Genomic DNA, 12,341 nt, shown 5'->3' with positions numbered 1-12,341 from the left:
AGCTGTGTGACCCTGGGCAAGTCACTTAACCCCCATTGCCTCACTAAAAAAAAAAAAAAGATTAGATGGTGATGATATAATAATGAGAGGATGATGATGATGATGAGATGATGGTGCCTAGTTCTCTGATTTCATTGGTGGAAGAAATTCCCTTATTGATGGAGATCAGTACATGTTGTGCCCCTGTAGCCCTCCTTGATTATCTAGGGATGATGAGAGGTTACAGCTGGTATGTAGGAACCATATTTTTCTATCTCTGAAATCAGCTCTCTACATCATCATGCCTCTTCTCATATTTATATTTTTACAGTGTTTTAATGTACCCCAAATCTGGAAATACATTTTTAAAAACTCCTTAAGAAAAAGGTACTCCCTGAGTCAGATGTCTAAATTTCTTTTCCCTCACAGATACTTCACTGTTTAGCACAGATGTGCCTGGGATTGAATCACATTCACAAAAAAGGGTGTTACATAGAGATATCAAGTCTAAGGTAAGTGGGTATTTTCTTTCTTTTTTTTTTGTGTGGGGCAGTGGGGTTAAGTGACTTGCCAAGGTGTCACACAGCTAGTAAGTGTCAAGTGTCTGAGGCCAGATTTGAACCCTGGTCCTCCTGAATCCAGGGCTGGTGCTTTATCCACTGCGCCACCTAGCCGCCCCCATAAGTGGGGTATTTTTAACTAAAAAAATTTTTTTTTTTCTACCCAGAAATGGCAGTCTCTTTAGGCAGCTTGGCAACATTATATAATTTATTTTTACAAATATCTGCCTGCTTACAGATGAACTTGGATGAAACACTTTAGTTGACCATGTCACTTATTAAAACAGTAACAGGGTAGCTGGTTGTGCAGTGGATAGAGCACTGGCCCTGAATTCAGGAGGACCTGAGTTCAAATCGGGCCTTACCTTGACACTTATTAGCTGTGTGACCCTGGGCAAGTCACTTAACCCTCATTGCCCCACCAAAAAACAAAACAAAACAAACCAGTAACAGTTCCTTATATTTGTGTAGTACTCTTAACTGTCCAATGGGCTTTCCTATCCACTAGCTCAAATTTCTTCTCAAAACACCAGTGTGAGGTAGGTAAGGCAATAGGTAGTATTTTCTCAACTTGATATATGAGAAAAACTGAGACAGAGATGTCTTACCTAGACATTAGTCTTCTAAAACACAAAGCCTCAGTAGATGAAGGCTTGCTTAGCACTTATAGATTCTTTTTGGGGGGGGGGGGGGGGGCAGGGCAATGGGGGTTAAGTGACTTGCCCAGGGTCACACAGCTATAAGTGTCTGAGGCTGGGGTTGAACTCAGGTCCTCCAGAATCCAAGGCTGGTGCCGTTAGCCCTGCGCCACCTAGCTCCCCACACTTATAGATTCTTACTTTACATATAGTATTATTAGAGGTTGGTTATGTTTTATAGCTCATAGCCGATCAAAAGTAGCAAATTAGAAGAGGGTGTCTCTTTTAAGAGCCTGATTCTAGAATCAGGCCCACTTATGGCCCATAATAGCTATTATTGATAAAAGATGAATGAAGGCCATGAAGTAATAAGAAAAGCAATCTGGATCAACTCAGGTTAGAAGGGCAAACAGGTTTCTGTACCTTAATAGCCCTTGAGGGCATGAACAGCACAGGAAAATATTGGTGTTTATAATAACAGGCCAGAATAATCATGATTCAGTTACATTCTGGAGTGGTTCATCACTCAGTGCACCTGTTGGGAGCAAAGCCACATTCTTCACTTTGTCACCTGTGTAGAACAAAGGAAGCAGAGATGCTTACCTTTGTATAGTGAGGTGATGTAGTGGATAGAGGGCCAGGCCTGGAGTCAGAAAGACCTGAATTCAAATCCAGCTTCAGACACTCTGAGGCCAGTTTTGAACTCAGGAAGAAGAGTCTTCTGCACTCCAGGCCTGGCCCTCTATCCACTGTGCCCTGTAGCTTCCCTATACAAGAAGACAAAAATGTTAAAACAGTTATAGGAAGAATTTGAGATGAAAGTGAAGGCAATCCTAGGTTTTAAATATCAGATTGCTTGCCATTAATTAGCAGTAGTAGCTAGCATTCATATAGCACTTTGAGGTCTCCAAAAAACTATCTCATTTGATCCTCACAAGAACCTTGTGAGGTAGGTGGTGTTATCTTCATTTTACAGGTGGAGGAAGAACTGAGACTGAGAGGTTAAAGTGACTTGCCTGAACTCATTTAGCTAGTGTCTGAGGCCTGATTCAGACTCAAGTCATCCTGATTCTAACTTCAGCATTTTCTCCATCATGCTACCTATACTACTTAAAATTAAAAAAATAAAAAAATATAAGAAATGAGTTTTTGCAAATACCAAAAATGTGGAGCCGGAGAAGACTTCCTGTCCTCATCTTGCTATTAATTTTATCTGCCCCATTTTACCCTAAAGGAATTTTTGTATCTCATATCATGTTTCTCCAACTTGAAGCCTTACCTGATAGGTCTGTCTTGCCTGAAAACCTTGCTTGATAAATATATTAAATCAGTTGACACTGCTACGTTCCCATCCCCCAACCATCCTATAACCTACTAATCCCAGTTAGTTAAGTCCTTGCTAGAATTCATCCATTACTCCCAATTTCCTGTTCTGCAGAGAGGCATTACTGTTAACACACCTGTGCTCTCTCTACTATTGGACTCAAGGTCTCTGAGAAGTGAAAATTGTATCCTCTTCCTGCACCATTTAGGGCCTCCTTCTTATGATGAATAATAGGGTGTTTTTTAAGGAGATAATCTGATTTCCTCTTTCTCTTGGTAATGCAGAATGTTTCCTCACCCAAAATGGAAACATAAAATTGGGAGATTTTGGATCTGCTCGACTTCTCTCCAAGTATGTAGCTCTCTTCTTGATAGACTCAGTGATCAAGGCCATCATGCCTTCTGTAAACAGTCTGAAAAACAACATTTTCTCCTTGTCCCTTCAGGCCAATGGCATTTGCCTGTACATATGTGGGAACACCTTATTATGTGCCTCCAGAAATCTGGGAGAATATGCCTTATAACAATAAGAGGTATGTGATTCATCTATCTGATGAAAAGATAAAGCTCTTTTAGACCAGGGCTTTACCTTCTTTGGTGTTGTGGACCCTTTTGGTGGTTTGGTGAAGCCTGTGAACTCTCAGACCTATGTTTTTAAATGCATGACTTAAAGTAAATAGTATTGCAGAGGAATTCAACTATATTGAAATGCAGTTATCAGTATATATAATATATGTTTATATGTGAATTATATATATATATATATATAAAGTTTGAGAGACATAGTTTCTGGGTAATCATTTTATTAATTATGCTGGCAGATAATAAAAGGGGTGAATGGAACTCTCAAATGCCAAAGACCCCTCATGGAACCCACCAACTATCCAATGCTTATATGCCCTTGGAAGAGTGGGTGTTCCTGAGGGTGGCAATCAACTCTTACTGGTTAACAAGTGATTAGAGAATGAATAATATAATGAGAAGTGGGCCTGTCCTAATGAGGGACTGGGGGATGTGACTGCTTATATCACTCATGGACAAAGAGAGACTGTCTTAAGCCAGACCATCCCCAGCCTTGGGCTGTCTAGCCTGCCTGAGTGAAACATAATGGGCCAGAATTCACCTAAACTTTAATTCTTTGTAAGGTTCTCTAGATGGGTGGGGTCTCCCACCCAGGATCTAGAGGTGTGTACCCCGAAAGGCATTTGGACAATCACATCCATCAACAATGTCCTTCAGAGACTGAAGGACCTACAAGTTTCTGAAAAAAAAAATCCTGGTCTTAATTCGATAATTGTTTATTAATATAAAAGAGAAATGTGTGTGTGTGTGTATACACACATTTTTAAACCAAGTTCACAGACAACAGGGTAAGAACTTCCCTGAGAGTTCATGACCAAACCAGAGACAGAGAGGATCATGGGAGGTAAAACTGGATAACTGATCACATTAAATTAAAAATATTTTGCACAAATGAAACCAGTGTCATCAAAATTAGAAGGAAAACAGGAAACTCAAGGAGGGGAGATTTATAGCAAGTTTCTCTGATAAAGGTCTAATTTCTCAAACATAGAGGAAACTAGCCTAATTTATAAGAATAAGAGCCATTCTTCAGTTGATAAACGGTCAAAGGATATGAACAGGCAGTTTTCACAAGAAAAAATAAAAACTACCAACAATTATTTGAAAAATACTCTAAATCACTATTGATTAGAGAAATGCAAATTTAAAAAACTCAGAGGTACCAACTTACAACTATCAGATTGGCTAATATGACAGAAAAGGAAACTAACAAATATTGCAAGGGATGTGGAAAATTAGGGATACTAATGCCCTGTGGTAAAGTGGTGAACTGTTTCAGCCATTCTGGTGAATAATTTGAAATTATACTTTTCAGAGAGCTACAAAATTGTGCATACCAGAAATGCTACTACTATATCTGTACCCCAGAGAGAACAAAGAAAAAGGAAAGGACCCTTAAGTACAAAAATATTTATAGCTGATCTTTTTGTGGTGGCAAGGAATTGGAAACTGAGGGGATGCCCATCAACTGGGGAATGGCTGAACAAGTTGTAGTATATGATGGTGATGGAATACTACTGTGTATACTGTTGTAAGAAATGACAAAGGGAATGGTTTCAGAAAAACCTAGGAAGACTTATATGAATTGATACAAAGTGAAATGAGCAGAACCAGGAGAACATTGTACATAGTAACAGCAATACTGTAACAATGATCAACTATGAAACAGCTGATTCTGCTCAATTAAAATGATCCATGACATTTCCAAAGGACTCATCATGATGAAAAATGCTATTCACCTCCAGACAGAGAATTTATGCACTCTGAATACAGATTGATCCACATATACATACGTACATACATACACACATACATATATACACATATATACGTAAAACTATTTTTCTTGCTTTTTCCCTTACAACATGGGTAATGTGGAAATATGTTTTACATGACTTCATATGTATAATTGGTATTGTATTTCTTGCCTTCTTAATGGGTGGGGGAGGGATTGGAGGAAGGGAGAGAATTTGAAACTGAAAATTAACAATTAAAAAAAAGAATTTATTCCTTCTTTTGGAGGAAGGTGACCATCATGGTGAGAAACTGGAAACCAAATTATATTAAAAATTGTTTGAAGGAACTGGGGGTTTTTTAGCCATAAGATTTGGGGGCTGGTTGCAATCTTCAGATATTTGAAAGATTCTCAAGAGAAAGTAGACTTGCTTTCGAGTTGCTACGGAGGCCATAAAGAACTAGGATAAGAGAATGGAAGTTACAGACACACATATTTCAGCTCAGCATAGGAATAGCCTAACAGTTAGAGCTTTTTGACATTAGAATAGCCTACTTAAAAAAATTAATGAGCTCCCTACCATTGCATGCGTTTGAGCCCTTGATATGACTAATTCTGGAGAAAAGCTCATCACTCTTACTGGGGAGGAAGGAGACCATCCATTCATATGGGTTTTTGTAATGGTGAGTCAAGAACATCATCCCCGGGTAAAAGACCTAGGATATGTATGATTTTAGCAGCAGATTTCCGATGTTTCTGTTGTATGGAAGGGTCTTACTTTGTGTGAAACTAGTTGAACTTAAAGATCTCATCCAATTTTTAAGGTTTCATGAATCTAAGATTTCTCAAATGTTCCTCTTTAGGATAAGTGCCACCCAAGTGACACCTGAATCAGGCCCCTCCTGATGCAAGCTAGGCTGAGGCTAAGCATGAGTCAGTATGGATTTTCACATGACATGAGTTAATAAGTATTCAATTAAATTTAAATTTCATGTGCAATAATCTTTTTAAAATTACAGTATGTCCTCAGATAGATAAATAAATGGATAATACTATGTTAAGGAAATGCTTGTTTTATTCCAAAAATTAAAATAAACATTTTAAAAAGTAAATTGCCTTAATAGTAAGTGTGACAGTATCATCAACATTGAGTGTTGATCTGCTGTGATGGACTATATTCTTCTCACCAATGCAATGGTACAGAAGAGTTCCAGGGAACTCATGATGGAAGAGGATCTCCAAATCCAGGGAAAAAAAAAGAACTGTGGAGTATAGATGCTGAATGAACCATACTACTTCTTTTGTTTTTGGTGCTTATGCTTTTCTATTTTGAGGTTTTTCATCATTGCTCTGATTTTTCTCTCATAACATGACTAATGCAGAAATATGTTTAATGTTATTATATGTGTATATACATACACACACACACACACACGCACACACACACACACACATATATATATAACCTATATCAGATTACTTGCTGCCTAGGGGAGGGGGGAGAGAGGGAGAAAAATCTGAAATTGAAAAGCTTGTATAAACAAAAGTTGAGAACTATCTTTACATGTAATGGGAAAAAAAATAAAATACTTTATTAATTAAAAAAAATAGTGTGATAGCTGTCCACGTTAAAGATGGATTAAAAAAAAACCTTTCGTATTTGAATAAACTTAACTTAAATTATCAGTTGGTAACTTTATTTAAATTTTTATGTTTCAGTGACATATGGTCCTTGGGATGCATTTTGTATGAACTCTGTACCCTCAAACATCCAGTAAGTATGCCATACAGGATAGAGCTGTCAAACTATTGTTAATTAGACTTTGCTCTGCTTAGGTTTTGTTTTGTTTGTTTTTTGTTTGTTTTTTGTGAGGCAGTTGGGGTTAAGTGACTTGCCCAGAGTCACACAGCTAGTAAGTGTTAAGTGTCTGAGGCCAGATTTGAACTTAGGTCCTCCTGAATCCAGAGCCGGTGCTCTATCCACTGTGCCACCTAGTTGCCTCTCTGCTTAGGTTTTAAGGAATATGCTAAATTGTAATAGGAAGTTTGGTTCCTTGGAGTGGATGGATAAGGAAACCTTTCACATATTTTCATGGCAGGGGGCAGCTACGTGGTTTGCAGACCCCTGAAATGGTCTCAGAGAACTTCCTCAGACCACACTTTGAGAACCTCTGGTTTAGATCATAGAGCTAATAAAGTGAAGTCATTCATTTATTACTTCAGCAAATATTTAGCAAAAGCATCCTATGTGCCAAGTACTGTGTTAGGTACTGCATTTTCAGGGAGTTTACAGTCTAGTAAGAATGCTACAGCTGTACATGCTTAGCTATAATAAATGTGACAGTGTAATAGTGAAGATAAAAAGTGGCATGTTAACATATAAGGAGGGAGAAAATGCTTTGAGAAGGTAGGACTTCATGGAGGTGATGGTATTTGTACAGGGTTATGAAGGATGGCTAAGAATTGGACAGGCAATAAAATAGTGGTGGGGTGGGGATAGGAGTAGAGTATCCTAGGAGGATATAGTAGAGGATACTCTACTATACTCCGCATAAAGTTTATTAGGTTTGCACACAGGAAAATGAATGTTTTATTGCTACTAATTGAAGACTAAAATGCTTCACAAATGTGGGGGCGTTTGAGCCATTGGCATGAGTAATTCTGGAGAAAAGCTCATCACTGTTACTGGGGAGGGAGAAGACCATCCATTCATATGAGTTTTTGTAATGGTGAGTCAGGAACATCATCCCTGGGTAAAAGACCCAGGATCTGTTTGATTTTAGCAGCAGATTTCTGATGGAAAGCCTTGATCTCTCAAACTTAGTTTTTAAATGATTTTAAAAACCTATCAAAGCACGAGTTGTCTGTTTTTTAAGTGAGAATCAAGAACTGTGATGGAGCAAATAATAATTAGAAATCTGTAATATGTTGCCTTTTATTTTCTCTTAATTCATTTTTGATCCTTTGGACATCATAGAAATTCAAATACAGCAACTGATTAGCATAAAGTTCAGAGTCAAAGTGAGTCTGTTCTCTCATAGCCCAGCTCCCAGATTTTTTTTTCTCATTTTACATTTGTTGGGTACACATTTTTCCCTTTTGTTTCATGTTCATATTTGATTATAGAAAAAAAAGGCAAGGCCTAACTATTCTTATCTCTAAAGCATTTTCTATTTCTAAGGAAATTTTTTTAAACCTCAGATAGGTTGATTGTCAAGATGTTCATTCCCTATTTTTACTCCATTAAATAAGAATAGATTTAAACTTTATTTCTGTTCTAAGACACCAAGCTGCATATCTAATTTTCCATTTCTTGGTAAAATTCTGTAGAAATATTTTTAAATTGACTAGCCTAATTTTGGGGGGCTAAAACTGACTGGAGGACTCATGTGGGGAGACTTTGACTATTTGGCTATCTGACTTTGTAATTTTAATGTGGGCCGTTATCAATTTCCACCACACTGCTCCCAAACTGATAGACTAAAGATTAAGAAGCCTCTTAACCAAATAATCAAAGCAGAGTTTACTTATGAGATACTATTTTAAAATTAAGAATACAGGGAAAATAAAATGTACAACCTGACTGCTTCCTGGCAGTCTCTTTCCCCACCTGCTGCGATTTGAACTTCTTGAATACAATACGGGCCTTAGCCGCCTCTGGCCTCAGGGCACATTACACTTTCCCTGGTTTGTATTAAGGCCTGTACCTTGTCAGCCCTTCTCTCTCTTTTCCAAACCGAACTCTCCTCCTATCCTTGTTCCAGGCTCCCTCTAGTCAGCTTATCTAGTCCGTCCTCCTCTAGTCAGCCCCTCTCCTTAATCTTGTCTCTCTATCTAGTCCGTCCTGGCTTCTCCTTTTTTCTCCTAACTCCCAGGTCTATATATACCTTTTCTTCTCTCCACTCAAATCTCGGGGCTTCCTTTGCCCCCACAGACCAAGCTAATCTGCCAGCCAGGGCTGCGGCTGGTTGGGATGGGGAGGGGGGTGCACACTCCAGCTTTCACGTGCTTCAGCACAGGCTATCCGGGATCTTTGAATAGCTCCACTCAGGTCGGAGGGAGCTGGGCTTTCTTGTATAGCCCATGGGGCTTTTTCGCTCAGCTGAAGCTGAGGAGGAGGGGGAGAGACCCTGAGGGCCTAAGGCTTTCTAATCTCAGTCTAAAGGTAGGGTCCCCAAATCAAAATAAATTTCCACAATTCCACACCACACACCAGTTAAGAAGATTTATCTTTTCCAGAATAGTGATTTAAAAACCTGAAAAGTATCATACTTATATGTGTAAATGTGTGTATGCATATTATATATGTGTGTATACACATATCTATCTATATACTTATATATATACATTGTATCTGTATTATATGTATAGAGTGTATATATATATATGTACATATGTATACACATGCTATCAAAAAGAATAAAAGGGGGGCAGCCAGGTGGTGCAGTGGATAGAGTACCTGAGTTCAAATCCGGCCTCTGACACTTAACACTTACTAGCTGTGTGACCCTGGGCAAGTCACTTAACCCCAATTGCCTCACCAAAAAACAAAAACAACCAAAAAAAATGAATAAAAGAAAAATGGGCTAGGAATAGAGGTGAAACTGATGTTGGAGCTGTAGCCTTGTTATTTTAGAGGACATGGTCTGGAAAAGTCATTATTCCTTCTGTGAAGTGGTTCATAAAATCATAACACTTAGAGCCAGTAGGGACCTTAGTGACACTCTGGCCCGTCTTCCCCTCTAGTCCCCATTCTACAGCTGAAGAAACTGAGGCTTAGAGAAATGAAGTGATGACACATAGACTCAAAATGTCATGGAGGGTAAAAAGTATTTAGCGATAAAGATGCTTGTCATTTCCTTTGCTAAATAAATAGTTCATTTCAGTATCTTTGGAAAACAGACAATGTTCTCAGTTAGTCCCTAGAATAGGAAGGGGAAACAAAACGTTTAGTCCAAAGTACCTAATGTATTTAGTATGTGATATATAGAACGTTTTTGTTAAATAGTCCCTGAAATGGGACTTCATTACCTCTATTCTCTGACCAAAGAAGGTAAGAAGAGAGTGGGAAATAGACATAGATGTTTATTTTGGACTGTCCAGAGAATATGAGGAGAACAAAAACTTAGGGTTTTATTCCTCCCTCCCTCCATCCCTCCCTTCCTTCCTTCCCTCCCTTCTTTCATTCCTTCTTTGCTTCCTTCCCTCCCTCCCTTCTTTCATTCCTTCCTTCCCTCCCTTCTTTCCTCCCTTCCTTCCTTCTTTCCCTCCCTTCTTTCCTTCTTTCCTTCACCCATTTATTTATTTATTATTCACTTATGTGTTCATTTAATTGATTGAATGATTAATTTTTAAAGCATCCCTACATATTCCTTTCTATTGAACCATTTGGAGCAAGTCATCAAGTATTAGGATGATGCACGTCTTGGAACTTCTTGTAGATGAGCAGATGGGGTCAGCAGGAACATCTTTTTTTTTTTTTTTTAGTGAGGCAATTGGGGTTAAGTGACTTGCCCAGGGTCACACAGCTAGTAAGTGTTAAGTGTCTGAGGTCGGATTTGAACTCAGGTCCTCCTGAATCCAGGGCAGGTGCTCTATCCACTGCGCCACCTAGCTGCCCCAGGAACATCTTTTAAGTTGTTAAATCACAATAGCCAAGATAGGGTTCAGCCCTTATTTGTTTATCCGCTTATGTTTCCTTTTATTAAAATTCCCTTTGCCTTCTTTTAAGTTCATTTTATGCTATCCACATCCAGGAAAGTCCTGTGGAGTCTGAATATAGTTTGAAGCATACTATTTTTCATTTTCTTTATTTTTGTGTGTGTTTTTTCTCTTGGTCTGTGTCTTCTTCTGTGACATGACTAATATGGAAATGTTTTACATGATTGCACTGTCTAACCTATATGAAATTGCTTACCATCTCTAGGGAGGGGAAAGGGGAATGGAGAGAACTTAGAACTCAAAATTTTAAAATAACAAATGCCAGAAATTGTCTTTACATGTAATTGGGGAAAAAAGAAAATATTATTTTAAAAAATAAAGTTCATTTTCATATCTTAGTTTCAGGCCAATAGTTGGAAAAATCTTATCCTCAAGATATGCAAAGGATACTACACTCCACTCCCATCTCATTACTCCTATGAACTTCACTATCTGATTAAACAAATGTTTAAGAGAAATCCCACCAGTCGTCCTTCAGCTACTACAATTCTCTCTAGAGGCTTGCTAGCAAAGCTTATCCAGAAGTACTTGTCACCAGAGGTGAGCTGTGTTGAAGTTGGACCCATGAGTTGATTTTTTAAAATGTGGTAAATTGATACACTTTTTCAACTTAGAGCACTCGGGTAGATAATTGGTAAATGGCCATCATTATGACAGCATTTAAGGGGCCATGGTTTCTTTGCATTAGAATTTTTAATATTCTATTTCTATTTACAGGTAGTCAAAGAATATGGTGAGCAAATCATAGAGGAAACCAGGAAGTCCAAGAATGATACACTAAGAGAAATGGGTAACCGTTTTAGAATTTTGTTCTTATAAAGAATTTCCTAAAAATGATGGAGTAGTGATTTAATTTGTGTGGCTCCTCCCTCCTACAAAATTACAAAATCAGGCTAAGGCCTGATGAAACTCCCTCATGTGGGCATATGATGACTGAGTGGTAGAGAAGAATATAGAGGACATCAAGGATCACACAGTTAGACCACCCATCTATGTTAATTTAACTGTTGGTGAGAGGTAGCTATATGGTGCAGTGAGTGAATAGAGTGCCAGGTCTGGAGTCGTAAAGATCTGGGTTCAAATGCAGCCTCTGATACTTACCAGCTGTGTGGCCCTGGGTGAGTCACTTAACCCCGTTTACCTTAGTTCATTTTCTGTAAAATGAGCTGGACAGTCTACTTAGTAGAAAGGTATATGGGAACAAAATAGAAGTGTCTTTTTACAGGTTGTTTTATGTTCTTAGGTTGGTAAAAACTTTGCACCACTTGTTCCAACTAATGTTTAAACTTCTTATAAGGCCTTATAAAAATTGAAGTAGGCATTCAGTAATGTGAGTACTTGAATGTATGTTGGTTTTTTCTCCCTCAGGTCCTGCAAGAACAAATATCATCTCAGGAAATGAGGCAGTTACTATGGTAAGCACCTTAAAATCCAATACTGCAAGTGTTTTATTGAATACCTACCTACACTGTACTTTGGGCTGCTAAGGTGGCACAGTGGATAGAGTGCCAAGCCTAGAGTCAGGAAGACTGAGTTCAAATCTGGCCTCGGGGCAGCTAGGTGGCAGGGGCAGCTAGGTGGCACAGTGGATAAAGCACCGGCCCTGGATTCAGGAGGACCTGAGTTTAAATCCAACCTCAGACACTTAACACTTACTAGCTGTGTGACCCTGGGCAAGTCACTTAACCCCAATTGCCTTACCAAAAAAAAAAAAATCTGGCCTCAGATACTTACTAACTGTGTGACCCTGGGCAAGTCACCTAACCTTATTTGCCTCAGTTTCCTCACCTGTAAAATGAGGTG

The 12,341-nt window shown here is 38.6% G+C and overlaps 1 protein-coding gene across 1 annotated transcript in view; it reads left to right on the top strand.

The window, feature by feature from the left end:
* The window catches only part of NEK3 (NIMA related kinase 3), a 37,154-nt gene that overhangs the window by 9,541 nt on the left and 15,272 nt on the right, over positions 1-12,341 (top strand). The window contains 8 exon segments of the mRNA XM_043998225.1: positions 409-454; positions 457-495; positions 2,786-2,852; positions 2,947-3,033; positions 6,537-6,591; positions 10,878-11,078; positions 11,256-11,328; positions 11,907-11,953. Of these exon segments, the coding sequence (XP_043854160.1) occupies positions 409-454; positions 457-495; positions 2,786-2,852; positions 2,947-3,033; positions 6,537-6,591; positions 10,878-11,078; positions 11,256-11,328; positions 11,907-11,953 (615 nt within the window).

This window comes from Dromiciops gliroides, chromosome 3 (assembly GCF_019393635.1).
Source record: "Dromiciops gliroides isolate mDroGli1 chromosome 3, mDroGli1.pri, whole genome shotgun sequence".
Taxonomy (NCBI): domain Eukaryota; kingdom Metazoa; phylum Chordata; class Mammalia; order Microbiotheria; family Microbiotheriidae; genus Dromiciops; species Dromiciops gliroides.
Note: the sequence above shows the minus strand (reverse complement) of the source record. Positions and strands in the feature narration are given on the sequence as shown.